The sequence below is a fragment of the Anguilla rostrata genome, chromosome 4 (assembly GCF_018555375.3).
Source record: "Anguilla rostrata isolate EN2019 chromosome 4, ASM1855537v3, whole genome shotgun sequence".
Taxonomy (NCBI): Eukaryota; Metazoa; Chordata; class Actinopteri; order Anguilliformes; family Anguillidae; genus Anguilla; species Anguilla rostrata.
Window position 1 is genome coordinate 50,550,392 of NC_057936.1, and position 17,870 is coordinate 50,568,261.

The following is a 17,870-nucleotide window of genomic DNA, read 5'->3' on the forward strand; positions in this document are numbered from 1 at the left end:
TGGCTGCATGGTGCATGCATGTGCATGAGGAATCGGGGGGGGGGGTCTCTTCAGGCTGGGCGTCTCAGTCTCTGTGAGTCATCCTCAGCCGTCTGGAAAACAGGGGGCTGCTGCGCGTAGCTTCCTCTTTTTTCCTCCCCCCCTTTCCATTTTCCGTATCTGTTATCTTCAGTGCGTTATCTGACACGCTTCCTTTGCGGAGATAATGTAAGTCCCTGGTGCAGGGAAATGTCTCTCCTCAGCAGTGCGTTGGGAATAATGGGATTAGCGGCACGGCGAAGGCCAGTCGGTGTGGATGGAGCGGCGGCGTGGGAGAACCGCGCCCGGCATCAAACAGGCACCGGGGCCGCTGCTAATCTGATTACAGACCGGCGGATTATCAGATCTCTGCTCATTCCTGACTGCAGAGGGAGGCTGCACTTCAGACACACTGGAGCATAACCGAGCTGCTGGAAGTCTGATTGCCCTTTGGAAAGCTAACTGTGAGGCTGTTTAGCGCAGGACTCTGCGGACTGCGGCCTCTGTGAGTGAGCTGGCGGTTCAGAAACAGGCTTTCAGTCGATGCCCGTGTGTCAGACCGTGGGTTCAGAAGCCTGTTCTGTAGCCCTGGGTGAGCCCCGTAATGAGCCGGCTGGTCTGCTGTGAAAGGAAAAGGTCTGACAGGTTTCCTCTGAACATCCCTCTCTCCACCGCCTCTCAGCGTCTGTGGGTTAGACTGCTGTCCCCGCAGGCCCTGGCGTGAAGTACAGGTACATGAGAGCAGCCTGAGCTGGGGGAAGACCCTGCCCATCCATAACTCTGGCCCAAAATCCGTGTGCTTCCTCCGTCCAGCCCGGTGGCTCTGCTGCAAGGGCGCCTTGCCCTTTGTTTGTAGGACAGCAGGAGTGGGGAGGGGGGGGAGGGGGCTCCTGTACAAGGGTTCATTATTCACAAGGCCAATGCATCGATTGCATGGATGTCAGCATGTCACCGGTCGTTAGGGACTATGTAAGGAGGAACGCCGCGTGCTGCTTTGTACCGGGACTGCTTCACATCAGAAGGGTGGTTTTGCAGCGACTGTGGCGGGATTAAATCACTCGCCCCATAATGGACGTCAGCCGCATGTTAATTGGGCCGGATCCCTCCGCAGGACAGGCGGGCCCTGATGGCCTGTTTCTGGCTGGGCGCAGAGCCGGCCGGGTTTCTGAGTGAGTGATGCGGTGCCGTGCTTTCAGATTCCTCCAGGAGGAGGCGGCGGGGTCCTGGGAGAGGGTCCCATCACTCTCACTGAGCTCTGCGGCAGCGGCCCCTCGGCGGCCCGGGCCCCGGGCCCTGAAACCGGAGGCCCCTGAGAGCCTGCCGTCTCCCCGCCGCTCCGCAGCCGTGGGCTCCCCCGGCGCTGGCAGGCGTCTGAGCGATGGTGGGTTTGAGTGAGCTCGCCTCGTGAGTGTTCAGGCAGAACGCCGACTGATCCAAGAGCCGCAAGCCGAACACCTCTCCCGGGCTCCTGGTGCTGCGAGGATCTGCCTTATAGGACAGCGCAGTCGGCCCCAAGCTGCTCACTGTTTCCTGTCATCACTGTGATGGAAAACATTCAGGGTTTCACTCCAGCTCAGCATGCCGTAATGATGTTTAAAAAAGAGAATGATTCAAGTGTCATTTTCTAAATGTGTTCACATTGTACATTGCAGATCACTTAATTTGTTATGAATTGCATCGTTTGAGTCGCATGAATTGCATTGATCGGAACAGAACCATTATGCCTATTACTGTAATTGGACAACTTTAGGCTGCCCTCTGCTGGGGAAGATGGGGAATAATGATCCCTACAGATCCTACTGACGGTTCTGATAAAATTCTAACACTCAAGTTGTGTGACAGTTGTTTATAAGTGTAGCTTATTGAAACCTCCATTCAGAGTAAGTCAGTTATATTTGTTTATGAAAGAGATTGTGAATGCATACACATATTATTCGGAGATACTTGCTGTATAGGTTCCTGACAAAGTGGAAGAAGTAGGACAAAACCATAAGAAATACCTCATTTTCATTGTATAAATACATTTTTGTAATAGTGATCGAAATGCAAGCGACAAGGAATATAACGCTGAATGTTGAAATATATAAAAAATGAAGGTTGAGCTTAGACTATAAGATTATGCAAAGACAATCAAATGGACAGAAATTAAATACCAAAGAGAAATTTAAAACATAAGGATTTTCAGGTGAGAGCAAAAAACAAAGCGATTGGAAAAAAATATATTGCAGTTGAATTTACTGGAGTATAAAGATGCATTTTTAAGCAGTACTGTGCAGATGGTTTAAGGCCACTAGGGATCAATTTTCTGGTAATGACACAAGCAGGGGGTACATATCACAGCGGGGGTGTCACATTAGCAGAATGAACACATTAGGCCTTTCTCCACATCGGTATAGATCTGTGAATCTTCCTACAATAACCACCGACAGCTGTGTTGTGGAAAGCACAGGCTAGCCAATCAGAGGATAAGGGAGGACATCTGAATTTTCCCTCAAAAGCACAAGCCCTGTAGAATGGATACATTTACAAGGCATGAACCTTCCCATCTGCGGGTCAAGATGTGAAAATGACTGTGGGCTTTCTGAAGACGTGTGAACACGAGGTTTTGGGGAGCCCGGCTCAGATGTCCATTCCCACCATAGGGCCAGAGCTGGTTCAGATCTCTCAAGTCCAGCTGTAGGCCGGTCCTCATTGGGTTTAAGATGTGCCTGTCACTCTGCCCCACCCCCCGCGTCTTTCGATCCCTGGCAGTCTTTTGCATGGCCTGCTTTAATCTAAGAAGCACGTCTGATGCTGTGTTCCCTGAGATGTACCGTCGGTACAGGGGTTAGCTGGGCGGGGTTAGAGGAGGAGGGGTGAATGAGTCATGGGTCCTCCAGGGATGCGGCGCTTTGTGGTCCGAGCGGCGCATAAACCACGGTGACTCAGGGCCCGGCCGGGGCGACACAAGGCCGCGTCGAGCGGGAAACGAACCGTGCTGTCGCACGCCGAAGATGACGAACGACCCGCGCAGGCCAGCGCGTCAGCCAGCCGCAGACCATGCGACACCGAAGGCCTTTCACCGCTCCACGCTCCACCCTGCTCTATTTCATGCAGTAGGAGAGGCCACACAAGATACATTTTTAGGCCAGTTTTTACAGCCGTGACAGTGTGCGATTTGCATGTAAATGGAGGGTTGCATTTTTTGGGTACGTCGCCTGTTTCGCGATTGCATTTTTTGTAAGAGCGAGAGAGACGGAGACTTGCAAACAGGCCTGTGAGCTTAAAGGGAATTCAGGCTGCCATTTCATACGGTGGGGGATTAGTGTTTATGCCTTACAGGTTGAGTTATATGGATGTTTTTCAGACAGCAAGAGAAAATAGGCAAAGACAGACATGATATTGCCTTTTTTTATTTTTGCACGCTTGAATATTTCTGGTTCGTTCAATGTTGTGTGTGCATGTGTATGTTCGTACGTATGTGTGAGTGTTCATGTATTGTCTATGTGTTTATAATATGTGTTAATATGTCTACCAGGTAGAAGAGCGCAGTCCTTATCCAGCTTCCTCTCTCCCCCCTCCCTGCCAGCATGTCTAAAGCTAAATCAGCAAATTAAGCACAGGATCATGTGCTTCCACAGCAGGGGCAGGACTGTGTGTTCCTGTTTTCTCTGGGCCCTGTCCCTGCTCTTATGCACTTGCTGTGCGGTGCTTGTTCATTTTTGTCTAATATTTGTGTGTTGTTTTCGCTGTAAAATGGTGTGAGTGATTTCACAAAGTAGAACGGTCGGCGTACTGTAAGCCTGTGAGGGATCCACCAAGGCTTAGGAACGGCTCTGAAATCCCCCTTCGCCTCAGCGTTTGCTCTGCTGAGAAATTAGCCCAGTCAGTGTTATTATGCTAATGAGGAAACTTTTCCCTGTTGCTGCTCTCGTCGTTTGCTCTTCATTTGTCAAGCATTCAGCTGAATCCTTTGGACGTTTTACAGTTTGTCTTTGTTGTTTATTTGTTGTATTCAATTGGGCCATATGGGAACCGATAACTGAGCTCCTGCTGTGTGTTTGTGTGTGTGCGTGCGTGTGTTTGCTTGTTAGAGAGAGTGTGTGTGAGTGGAAGTTTTGTGTTATTCAAAGATGATTTTACAGTATTCTCACAGCGTGCACAATGCACAGTGGCTAAGGCTTTAATAATCTCCTGAAGCAAAAACATTTTTTAGAACAGTGAAACCAAATTTGAATACTGAGATTATATTGGACATTTCTGATGTCAGGTTTGGGACACACAGTGGTTCCAGTTTATGTGCTATGTACTTTGCAAGCCATTATTAAATTGGGATGACTTACCAACGCACTGCATTTTTGTGATAAATAGAATTAGCCCAAATAATCTGATGATTTTATGCAGAAAATGACTGCGAGTATACTTCCCACCACTAGAGGGAGGTAGTCACTTTAACAACGTAGTGGTATTACTTTTATTTTTGTACACCACAATCTATATTTGGTGTCAGCCTTGCCTCATTTATAACTAGGCAATATCAAAGCCATTGTGGCTTCTTCAAGGGCACTACAGACATGGTGTAAGATTATTAATTTGAAATATGGCATTGTGAATTCTGCAATATAATTTAAGTGCAGTCTCAGAAGTGATGCGGCAAGCACAAGCAGACTCCAGCTGCCCAATCCACCAGATGAGTGGCTCGACAGGGGAGAGCCATGCCAACTGTGACCCTGGGCTCCACAGCTGCTACTGCCTACATGGTCCTGTGTTATTCAGGCTGCTGGGGTCCATCACTGCACTGAGGCAAGTGCCTACACATTCCTCCAGTCCCCTTTTAGCAGGGTTTTTTATATTCATTTGAATTATTGTTCAGTTTATAAATGGGGTACATGCATTATTATTACCTCAGTCTGATTGTGATGTCAGAGGATTTTGGAATTTGCACAAGTTTGCACTATTTAAGGAGTATTGGAACATACATTTGTGACCATCAAAAATGTTTTACTGTCATTTCCTATCATCCTAACCATATTGAATCAGCAGAAGGGATGATTGACAGGAACAGAAAGTGCACATAATCACAGCCCTTTAAATCCCATTGATTACATTAGCATACCATTAGACACATTTAGGTAATATATCCTGGGGACTGCAATCAGTAACTTTCTCAACAATTGACACTTTAAGAAGTAAAAAAGGATTTACTGCCAATCACAGTGAACAGTAGTGACACCTTTTCCAGGAATGTTCAGTACATTGGTTGTTAATGGCTTATTATATCTTCATTGCTTTTGTCTAAATTGTGACTTAAATAGTGGGCACAAGGAAGAGTTTTTGGTATTTTGGTACATTTGGTAAAATATGGCAGCTGCTTCTGTTATAGGAATAATTTTAAGGTAGTGTTATGTATAAATATTAACATGAGTCATGCTTAGAAATATACATCAGACAGGAAAATAGGAACTCACTCACAGTGACCTTTAAAAACATCTTTAAAATGGCACTGTCTGACAGTGAAGAACACCATATTTTGTGTTGTTTTTTGTAGTAAGGGCCCTCTTGGAATTAAATATGACATATAAAAATTTTATACTACTTATCCTACACAGACTCTACCAACACAACCACACTTTATACAGTTTTTAAATAAAGCTACAAATGGAGTCCAACTTGCTGAAACATGGTTTTGGCACCAGTTAGTTTTTTTGAATTTTGGTTAGTTAATAAAATGACATATAACAGAGAGGGAAACTGCTTTAATCTGCAGTAACTCCTTCCCAGAGACGCAGGGGTATTTGAAAGCTTCACATGCAAAACTACCCACCAGTAAGAGCACTGCAAAACAAAGGAGACCACATCTAATGGCTCTTGATTACACACTGTGTGTGCACATTATTGTACACTTAAACTTTCAGGAGTTCAAGAATCCCTGTGCTCGGAGCGGAGATGTTACAGTATATATTTTACTACAGTATATACGCCAGTTCTATTGAATATTAAATATTATCCATTGATACATATGGACAGATTACTGCAGCAGATGAGGCACTGTAGCAATACAATACCGAGGATGTACTGTTATTTAAGTATAGCCACATAGCTCTCAAAAAAGAAAAATATCACAATAGCCTAGACCAGAAGCATTTTGATCCCCAAAGCAAACTTGAGCGTGAATTTAAAGTACTGTGGATGCCTTATTGTTTCAGGTTTTTTTTTTACCGACATGACAAATATGCATACTGTACACTGACATGCCAAAAGTATATCAGTGCATATGGAAAAAAGACAACAAAATACAAATGTGTGTGTGTGTGTGTGTGTGTGTATGTGAGTGTGATGGATGTATTAAGGCTGTGCTTAAACAAGCATGTTTCTTTGTTACAGTAAGTCAGTTTTTAAAACACCTGGTGCTGATTGACACCTTCAGAAGCTGTTTCCCTCCAGTCAGCAGCTCTAATTAAACGAATAATTCCAGAATCCACCGGATCTCTGAATGGAATACAACAGTGACAGAGAAACCATTCGAAAATAATTTTCCCAAGAACCAGAAAGTGAATGACTTCAACTGGGCAAGTTTTAGGTGTCAAATTAAATTAAGGTTTCTGCTGTATTTGATTTCCTTGGAATATCAAGTGTCTTCAAAAGGAAAATAAGCATGGAAATTCTCTTGAACAGGAGTGCCCACCACCCAACCATAGGAAACCCTAACTCCTTTCACAAGGAACCTGGCTGTCTCAATGACATCTCCCCCTAATTTGCCTTCTCCGGGCCTGAGAAGAACCTGCTCTGGGTGTGTGAAGAAGTCTTCCACCCTGTTGGAGATGGTGGCGGTGTTTCTGGCAGTGTTGCTTATTGGAAACGGCATCACTTGACATCATCAGTGCTCCATACCTCCAGCGACAGCACCGGGCCACAGCTCTCAAACCTCATTGGTCATCGGAGACCCTGAAACAAAGCATTTGGCATTTGACAGCGGTGGTTATAAATGACTCATGTTTTATTGTGCTTGAACCTCAAAGGGCCACACCAGCGATTATGGTAACGATGATCCCTGGGGAGTCGAGCCTTGCATTGTTGCTCTGGAACGGTTCGCGCTGGTCGTCGCTCGCTTTGGTGAACGGGAAACGGGAGCGTGCGGCCGAGCGCACCTTCATCCCCCTTTCTCTCGTGCCGCGAATGATTGATGGGGGCCCGGGCTCTGACATCATCCAGCCCTCTGTAATTTAAACACGGCGCTCTGATGCTAGATTAAGGGTGTTCCTAATGGCAGGATTACACGCCGCTGGGATTTTTTATTATCTTTTTTTCCTACGTCGTGAAATTGAAACAAAATGTGTAATTTGGGGGAGGAACACTTCAGAGGAGACACCATGGAGACGGCGGTGTAGTTTTGGTCTGGCACCGTTGCCCGTCTGCCAGGCAGCGACTTGGGGTCAGAAGAGTGCGACTGTTAATTAATGACTCGCTGCTCTGAAATTAAAGAAGCTGAGTGCAGAGCTGTGGCAGCTAGTCATCGGGACGCTGGCTTTCCAGTTGTGGGTCCACGGGCTCGGTTGCGCGGCCTTCTCATTCTATTGATTTGGGGCCTCTAGCAAATGAGAAATCTGGTCAGAATGCGCAGGCTTAAAGATCGGTTTAACTCTTTGTTCCCCCCTCCCTGTGGGGACGACCAGGGCTGGCAGACGTTACGCTCCTCACTTCCTGACGCCAGTTCATTCGCTCCAGCAAGCAAAGACACAACAGTTGCCATAGCAACTCTGTAAACAAACAGCAGCACTGTACAGTATCATTGGGGTGAACATGAGGTGCATTATTCCCCTTTTAGAGGAGGAGGAGGATGATGATGACGATAACACACACAGATGGGGTAAATTACCCTGATACTACTAAATCTATCTAATATAGCTGGATTGGAAGCACAGTAGCACATGCACTCATATACTGTTTATATATAAATATACTGTATATTGACAGATGCTTTTATCCAAAGTGATGTACTGTATATTAGTGCATATGTTTTTCAGTATATGCGTCTGGGTACAGTAAGTTGTTATCCTGATGGAAAAATGGCCTATATAATTGTGCTATTTATATGTCCAGTGAAATCAAAGATACACAAATTGGTAATTTAATTGTGAGGCATATTACAGTGATTTAACACACTGCACCCAATGCTTGTCTCCTTTTATTTAATAATGATGTATGATCTAATACATTATATTAGATATCGTAACAGTACAGGGTGTTCAATGATATTTGGCATTCAGACAATACTTAGCAAGACTGAGGTTAAGATGGAACCCTTTTCTGTACACGTTATATAAACTCTATATAGACCATGGTTTTAATGGCTCAAGTGTGAACTGGCTCCTTAACTATTTCCTCCCCTGCATGCTCTAGTTCTTATTTTGTAAGTATGGAATCTAATTCTGACAGTGATCTGAAGATCCATTTCCACTGGCGGCATCTTAGTTACTCATTTCTTATGTGTGAATGGAGATGTTGACAAATAGCTGAAATAGCAAATGAGTTATTGACGTTATGGAATAATTACTTTGAAAACTATTTCCTTTGCTACTTTCTAATTAGTGTCCATGTTTGCAGTGGTAAACCATGTCAACCTTTTTTGCTGTGCATTCTAGGGGAATTCTGTCCATCTGCATAGCAGGGGACCAGACCATTACTCAATCGCCCCATCCCGAGACTCAGTGGCTCTTCACAATTATACCACAGCTGTCAAATTTTCACATCAAAATGGGTGCGAAATGTCTGTGCCTTTTTGTATTTTCACCCCACCCCTAAACTGTTTTCATAAGCAGCAGATGGCAGTATTTAACCTGAGGGAGTGTTGTATTTTTATGTAGTTCTCAATATGTTAAAATTGGCATTCCTTTAAAATCCAGAACTTTTCTTCAGCAATGTAGCAGAGTGTATAAATGAGGGCATGCCATGCTTTATTTTAAAATTAAACAACTTAAAATTGCTCTATATTTCATGTGAAGTTTTGTCAAAATCAACACAGTTTCAAACAAATCAGACTGATTAGTTAATTCTGTTGCTTTGGCTTTAGCATGATGAACTCATTTGGTCTCCTTCTACACAGTGCAGTGACTCCAGACTTTCCTCTCCATGGTTAACTGAACACAGTATGTCCTGTAGAAGGAAGAAATGGCATCGCATGAACTGAACGTTTTTTGAAAGAATCTCATTTGCATGCGATTCAGACATAATTTAAACCATGAATAAATATGAATTTCTGATATGAATTTTAAACAAGCATCATTTTGGATTTCCCCTCTGTTTATGTGCAATTCTACATCTGATATTGATCATATTTTTTGAGAGATGGTTTGAATTCTGACATTCTTTTTTTGGGGGGGTGGGGGTGCTGGAAAGGGAGGGGAGTAAAGCAATATAATTGAAGTTGGAGAAGTAATTAGAAAATTAAATCTGGAATATTACTTTTATTACTAAGCCAAACAAATGCGTTTTTTTCCCCACCTCACATCAAAGTTTCCCTGTTCAGACCAAACCACCAAGTTGGAGCAGCGCGTTCGGCTCTTAATGAAACGCAAATGCAGAGCCGTGTGCGGCTGGCGAGACTGTGGGGTCTCCCGGTCTGCGGGCCTCGTTCACAAAGGAAGGTGGAATCTGTCAGTCGCTCTGGGTAATTACAGCACTCCACTCTCTGAAGCACACATTAAGGGACCAGCCAGAGACGTCAGCCCATGTTTTTCCAACGGTGATTTTCCCACTTTCATTTGAAGATTTGATTAACTGGCCACCGGAGAAATCACCAAAGTTGCGATTGTAATTATTTCGCTATTGTAGAACTGTGGCGGGCTGCCATTGGTGGCCCAAGGCTCGGCTTAGTAATCATTATATGGGGAATTAAGCGACATAAATCCCTGGCTGTGGGGTCATGGGCTACCTTTTCTGAATGATGCCAATGGTTACTGTACATTTCTGGTTTTTATATTTTTGTAATAGCACATTATGACTAATTTCGGGATATACAGAGTTCGTATATATAGAGTAATTTTCATATATAGAGTAATGCAATTTCAAGAACAGTTATTTTGTACAGAAAGGAGGGAAGGCCACTGCTTCCTCAAAACGGACCCTTTTGAAAGTGTGGAGTGTTTCCTTGTCCATTAAGTGATTAAAAGGTGGGATTTGTCACGCCCAGGGCTTTTGTTAAGGATACAATCTTTCAAATTCTTTCCATCTTGCTCTTAGCAGGCGTAGACCCATTTCATTTTCAAGCGAGACTTATCGAATGACAGTGGAGTCTTGCATGGCTGCCTCATAGTGGTTGAATGAAGGGCATGCGTGGGGGCAGGGATGTGGAGGTGGGGGCTGTGGGGGCTCTTGTTTTGTCTAGACGTGAGCCGCCAAGGGTGACGTTTTTCTGCTGTTTACAAATCCATGTCGTAATTGCAATATGTAACGCACACTTATCTCCGGTAAGATCGAGGGATATTCGAGCGCGTTCTCGACATCCTTACGGGCCCTTACCAAGCAGAATGTAGACACAGTTATGTGAAACTAAACAAATAAAGGTTCTCTCAATGGCCCGTGCTGAGAAGCAGCTGCAGTTAAGAGCTGGGGTGAGAGGAGCGCACTTTAACAAAGGCCATCACTTCTACGTTTTCAGGGCCTGGACGTGTTACACTGTTAAATTTAGCATCAGCGCTACATCCTGCTCGTTTCAACCAAGTTTCCTTTTTATGAATCAGGTTAGAGGTTGACTTAATTTTAAATCTGTTAAAAAGCTCAGTCACCGCCGATCCAAATGCAGGTTATTTGATAGTGCGCGCTGGAAAAGGACATGATCGAACAGGCTCTCTTTTTACGCAAGCGGCCAATGTTTCGCAGCCTTTCCCAGAAATGAGCAGCGTTTTCTACAAATCATCCAAAGGAATGGAACAGGGCCAGGTTTGGCAGTGCAGACGCAGCAGCTGATACGATGGTTCCGTTGGACGGGATCTGCGCGATGCATTCGCCGGCTACAGAAAGCTCCGCCCTCTGGTCGGGCCACAAACCCCTTTTGCAGAGAATCAGCGCGAACACCACGCTTTCCGGCGCGTTCGCTTTGAGACTGCAGTGCTTCGGTCCGTCAGTCTGCTCATGCTCTATTCTGAAACACGGAGCGCTGCAAATTTCTTTTAGTGTCACGTAACAACAGAGTCTTCTGGTGACGGTTTAGTTTCCCCAGTAGCTGAAGCTCAGAGATGAGTGGGAAAACAGTGTTTTAGACCTTTAGCATTACCGTGGCAAGAGCTCAGCTCCCACGTCACGCAGATCAAGGGGGCCTGGGCCTAAAGATCTTTATAGATCTTTTTTTTTTTTCTCCAGGGGCTCAGTCATGGGCTCATTGGTGAAACAAACAGATTTAAGCCCAGATTAAAGGCAAATCTCTGTGGGAAATCACACACAGAAAAAGCCACCCCAATGTAAGTCACATTAAGTAGGATGAGTTTATGGGTCCCAATGCAAGTCACATTAAGTAGGATGAGTTTATGGGTTCACTGAGCGTCTCCTCTTGCTCTGGCAGAGATTAGGAGCCTAATACAGATAAGATCAGCCAGCATTTTGTCATTGCAGTTCCAGTTAAAAGCAAGGCAGCGTAACCTATTGATGGTGTTTCAATGGTGGAAGGACTGGCTGTAACAGACCACAGCATCAGGCTTTATTACTGTGGCATCTAGTGTCTGAATAAGTAAATTTAAGCAGGATGACGTGCTGCTAATGCTATTTTATTGTTAACCCTTTGCCTTCATGAATGGTATATAAGCATGTTACAGCTAAAGGCAGATGGCTGAATATTTTCAGGAGGTATGTTCTAAAAACTAGAAGTAGAAAATGTAAAAAAAAAGCTCCAATTTATCTTTTGTGAGAGGTCACAAAGGTACCTTGGGGTACCCCTGAACTGTACATTAAATCCGTCGTCCCCGTCGACTGCCAAATGACCCCACCGGGAACCCGACACGCCGATGCGCGGCCGTCCCCCGCAGACCCAGACGATTCGGGGGAGGCGCAGGTCTGTACTTTCCCATGAACAGCCAGCGCCCGCGCCGGCCTCTGGCGCTCGCTCGGTACGCTTGGATCCCGCCGGCGATGATGAATGAGACACTTAATATCACAACACTTAATGGCGTTTCACGACCAAGGCCGTCTCCGCACGCAGGGCCAAATCACTGCAGCGCGCCAGAGCTCCCGGCAGGAGCCAATCGGGGGCCTGAGCTCTGGGGGCACGTCACTGTCTTCCGTCTGGCACGCACATCCATTTCAAACAATAATACATTGTGGGGTTTTTGCGCTGTGACATATAACATTGTCTTTTAATCTAATGTTTATTCCCTCTCCTTGTGCCCTGTATTGTATTTTTATAATCTTGTGTTCGTCGTCCTGTTTGTTTTTACAAACTAATTTCTCCTTTTCGGGGATAAATAAACTGCTCCTTTATCTGTCATCTATCTCTTTATATGAAGATCCCCAGCTCAAGCTCTTGCAACAGGCTATGCTAAGTGCAGCTCATGTGATTTATTTAATGCGGAGGCCCGTCAGCTCAGCCGGTTCAGCCGGCGCGGCTGAATTAGTTGAGGGATTGAGATGGACGTGACAGGTCAGAAAGCAACGTATGCCAGCGCTGACTGACGGGGAGAATTTCTCCGTGTGTGAAAATCTCTCCTCTAATCCGGGCGCTTAGTCACGCTTCCTCCTCTTTCAAAGCGATCTTCTTCTCCCCACGAGTCAGCGCAGTAACGCAATATCGGGCGAGGAAAAGTAACAAAGAGGGTTTCGTGTAACGCGGCCTTCGGATGGCAACAGGTGCGCAAGAGTCTGTCTGAGAATGTGAGGTGCGGTGGAATCTCCAATCCAGCGCCGCACATTTTAATTTCCTCCTCCTGCGTGTGATTTTCTTCACACTTCCATCCGCTATACTTCCACTGAAAAAAATCAAAAACTAAAGTTTGTTGAAACATGAAACATTTTGACTGATTGATAAACATATGTCTTGAGAGGGATTTTGTTTGTAGGCCACTTGCGTGGATTATAAATACTGTCATGGCAGATGTATTCATGTTTAACAGGAAGCTGTGAAGAGGCTCATTGTGTGTGATACTTTTGCACAAGCCCTGCATTAACTTTTAAAAGTGAAATATATCACGCGGCCAAATTTATATCCGTGCCAACAATGGCATACTTAGCTGTGTGTTGACAAGTAGATTTTTTTGTGTTTTGTAAATGGAAGTCGTATTTGCAGGAGGATAAATCGGTCTTGTGAAGAGAGAGGGTTTTTCCATTTTCAGCTCTGTGGCTCAATGGCATCTACCACAGAGCTCATCTCAAGGTAATTACTGTGCGCTTTGACTGTTAAAGAGGATTACCTGCTGTATGTCAAAAATGTGGGATTCTTCAAGTCTTTCCCTATGGTCTCTTATTGATGAAATTTAACCAGTTCACCAGGCACTGAATACAAGCCAGAGAAGGCCAAATTGTTATCTCACAAACACTTTTATGAATTACTTTTGCATTCTTATTGTTTAAAAAAAAAAAAAAAAACACCAACCACTCTTACACAGTAGATTTATTTGTTTGGTTTTTGGTATAATCTAGTCCAAAAAAGTAAATTGAGCCAGACAAAAGCATTACATATGCAGAGCCTCTTAGCGTTCCCTCTGAGAGAGCAGCTGTAGTGTATGGACAGAAGAGCAGAGAGCTGCCGTCTCTGATCCCTGTGCAGCTCAGCGCTGGGACGGCTGCCAAGCCGTAACGTGCCTCCTGCACCTGTTAGTAGTGAAGCGCGGGCATGGCGCTGGAGAGCGTAGCATGCGGACGTCTTCAGATTGTCACGCGATGCAGACGGGGACGGCGCGGAGCGGATCCTGCCTGCGGGCAGGAGGAGGGGCCCGCTCGCCCTCGGTTCCGCTTCGGCTAGCGCCGTCAGCCAATCAGCCGGGCTCCCGGCGCTGACGGACATCGCCGTGTCTCCTCATTTATGTGCGTTACAGTATTAGCATCTGCGCGGGGACGGGGACGAGCTGCATCCACGGGCTGGCTTTCCCATGTCCCCACCCCCCTGGTGCGCGGTGTACCGCGTCGTCCTCGCGGCGCGATTGAGGGGGGTCGCCCCGCCCCTTTCAGCAGCGAGGCGCCCGCGATTGATCGACGTCTCTCTCTGACCCCCTTGTCTCGCAGAAGATCTGGACGACCTGCGGATGGAGGGCGTCACCAGCCTGGCGCCGTCCGGCAGCAAGTTCAGCCAGGGGCGCAGCGCGTACTGTCCCGAGCCCCAGGCCAAGGTCACCCTCAACATCTGCTCAAGGTGTGCAAGGTAAACATTTACTTTCTGTCTCCTCCGCCCGTTCCTGCCTCCGGCCGGGCCAGCTCCTCCTGTGTCCAATCCAGCCTTCCTGTGACTCAGGCCTGCCAAGGTTTACGCGCAAGCTCTCCAAATACCACCCTTTTATTACTCAGCAGCCAGACCATTCCTAAACACATCCAGCGCGCAAGTGAGCTATCGCGTTTCATGTCCAATGAAATTTCACGGCCGGCGTGCGATGCGGCGGATAACGTCGAATAAAACGAAGTATAAAAATGTTTACGATTGCAGGCGGAAGTCGCAGGGAACCGCGGCTTCCTCTCCTCCGCTCCCGTCTGCGGGATACGCACATTTCCCCGATAAAAAAATATCTTAAGTGCATTCCAAAATTGCTTGTTTTTTCTGAGATGGACGAGCGCTGATATCGCCCGCGTTATCGGAGTTTGTTTCGTGTGGCGTTTCCTGTTCGGACGCGCGCGGCCTGGACCTGTGCAGAGATCTTTGTGCGTTCGACGCGATAGGACTCACGCACTGCTGAAACGCGATGCCGGCGTCCGATAGACACCGTCCCTGAGGTCAAACGGCAGGCACGCTCCTGCCAGCCCTCTCTACGGTCGCTGGGTCCAAGCTTTTTTGTTTTTCTTTCTTGCCGCTTATCTCTCCTTCAGAGAGCGTGCAAGCTTTTACCTTCAAGCTGGCGGGACGCTGAATGCAATCGGTGTTGTCGCGAGAATGTTTATCTCCAAAAAGTTTGGGTGTTTTAGTTCGGTGGTTTATGTGGCTTATCGCGTGCTTCTGAAAAATGGTGATTTAGCTTCTGTTAGCTGAGGCAGGGATTGGTGCCCTGAGTGAAATGTACTGTACGTTTCTCAGGCCTACTTTCCCTGTCTTGGTTTAATTCCAAATTTCCTTGTTGCAATGAAGTGCTCTTAAAAATCTTTGAAATATATTATTATGAAATTGCATGCAATACATGTGCAAATATAAAAAATTATGTCTGCTTATTAATATTTTCATAAAAATACTGTGGTCTGAAATCTGTTTATAATGACATGTTTTTGTGTGCCTGTCTTATGTATTTCTTCACTTTATTCAGATGGGGGAAAGCAGAGAGGGTCACACACAGAGATGAGATCACAGTACAAACCAAATGCTGTGGTCCAGAATCAAGCCCCTGGCCACACAAGGATTTTATATAGGGTGTTACCATCATTATACATTCAGAAATGTCTGCACATTTACAATATATTGCAGTTTATGCAATTTCCATAAAGGAAATCAGCCCAATTTTATCAGCTAATAGCTCCTTGCCCCCAATTTCACCTGAGGTAAATCATCAAAATGGCTGCCTTGCATGTATATCGCTGCTCAAAAGCAAGTCACAAATTTTCCTTTTCTTGTTACAAAAGTCAGATAGTGCTGTAATTAACACTACACATATGTCAGAAATGGACATTTAAATATGTAAAATGAGATAAGGAATGATAAATTAATACCAGCGATGTCGAAGGCAGTTTATTTTTACATTGCCTCTTTCTAAATGAAAAAATAGACCCACAGAAATAGTACAAGTTGTGGACAAAAAGTCCTTACTTTATAGTGTTAAGGGAGAGCCTCCCAGAATCTCTATGGTATTAGAAACATAGGTGCATACTAAAGACTCCAGGTTGAGCAGGTGATAGTGCAGACGAATGTCAGCCAGAGCAGTTGAAAAGGAGGAAAACAAAGGCTTCATAGTGTGCGCTTTAGGGGGAGGGCTGAGCTGGCCTCACAGACTGCCGTGCGCGATGCTGCTCATTTTCAGAGCTCCAGTTTCTCTGAAGGTCCGCGCATGTGGCCTGGGAGGCGCGGCCGCTCCACGCCTGAGCTCTGTGTGGTTTTTAAACGTGCGTCCCTTGTGGAGCTCGGTGCGAGGGCTTAGGCCACCGCAGGAATACGGCCAGCCCGTTCGGCCAGACTGCGGGCGCGCGGCGGTCAGAGCAGCATTCCTGGCGTTCCCGTCCACTCGGGCAAACGCCGGCGGATTCCTCCGTCTGCTGCGGGTGGAAAGTGCATCGTGCCGAGCGCTGAGCGTTCACCCCTCATCACCTGGGCGGGGAGGGCGGGGCTCGCGCTTCACCGGTGACAGACGCTCCGAAGGAGGGCCTGCATTTCAGGCCTGAAAGGCCTTTGAGCCTCTGCTTGCTGTCGAAGTGCCTCTCCGGCTGGGCTGGCTGTAAACGTGTGGTTTCCTCAGCCCACAGCTCCCCGCCCCCCCCTCCCCTTTTCACCAGGCGACCGTGAGAGAAGGCAACCGCAGCAGTATCTCATAATAACGGGGGAAACTCAGTTTAGTTCAGACTGGCCAATCCAACGGCACGATAGGAGCAAGTGTTTGATGTTTCACTTATTTTGACACTGTTTTGCAAAATGAAAGTTTGTTCTAGAACAGCAGTAACCAACCCTGTTCCTGGAGATCTACCATCCTGTAGGTTTTCACTCTAACCCTAAAAAAACCACACCTCATTCAACAGCTAGACATCTTCGTTGAGCTGCTAATTAGTAGAATCAGGTGTACCAAATTAGGGTTAGAGTGAAAACCTACAGGATCATAGATATCCAGGAACAGGGTTGCGTACCACTGGTCTAGAACAAAAGTGGTGTTTTGGGATTAGGGTATCGCATCACACCAGGCCCACCACGGTGACAAAACGTGTCCCGGTTCCAGGTTTGGGTTTCCTTGCGGAATTACACGTGCCGTCCGTCGGCTCGGTGTGTGGTTACTAACCGGCTCCAGCAGACAGGAAGTAGCGTGTTTCCTTCCTTTCGTACGCTCTCACCTCTTTCGAGTGTGAAGCGGAGCGCCTCTTCTCTGCGCCGTGTGCTTCTCTGCGGACCGCCGCTGCGGTCGGCCCCGCCGTCGCGCGCTCCTTATAGACTCCGGCTGATCCCTTTGGCAGGAGCGTCGCCGCGACCGCAACCCCCGGCTTTAAACGGACCCCAGACGCGGTCCCCGCTCTGCGATGCCCCGGAGGCCGGCAGTACCAATCTTAGGTCTTCGGGGAGCCGGCTCCGTTGTTTTAATTATTTTTCCTGTATGGGATTTTATGGAATAGTGCTCAGGGCTCCAGCAGACGGCAGGCCGCTTATTCAAACCAGGCACGTTCTGGGGTTTTTTTTCACGCAGCACACATTGAAGGCATTCGGAGAACACGCTCGGTTTTTACTGTTGTCACTGAGGTACAAAAGCAAAGGGAGAAAAATGCCTCAGAAGCTGCCCCATTGCTCTTTTACTTCACTGATTCTGGCTTTGAATAAACTGGGAGAAATAATCTGATATTCTTCAGCATTATGTTCAATCATGACAGCAGTACTTTATTTTCCATCATCTGAAGGACTAAATGGCTGAGATTAACAGCTCAGGCTCAACTTGAGAAAAGTCAAGGTGCACACAGATGGAAACTGTGAAAGGTAAAAATGTGGCGTATTATGTAGTACGAAAGTATGAATACAGAAGGTTAAAGATTTCAAACAACGCAACTGTTAGAGTCATGACAGTCTGGAA

At 46.4% G+C, this 17,870-nt stretch overlaps 1 protein-coding gene across 8 annotated transcripts in view; it reads left to right on the plus strand.

Annotated features, from left to right (window-relative positions):
- The window catches only part of c4h8orf34 (chromosome 4 C8orf34 homolog), an 84,429-nt gene that overhangs the window by 45,281 nt on the left and 21,278 nt on the right, over nucleotides 1-17,870 (plus strand). For 5 of the 8 annotated variants that reach the window (XM_064333034.1, XM_064333035.1, XM_064333033.1 and 2 more), the window contains exon 8: nucleotides 14,203-14,338. In XM_064333034.1, the coding sequence (XP_064189104.1) occupies nucleotides 14,203-14,338 (136 nt within the window). The remainder of the gene's footprint in view (nucleotides 1-14,202; nucleotides 14,339-17,870) is intronic. The other 3 variants (XM_064333029.1, XM_064333032.1, XM_064333028.1) reach the window with 2 other exon arrangements.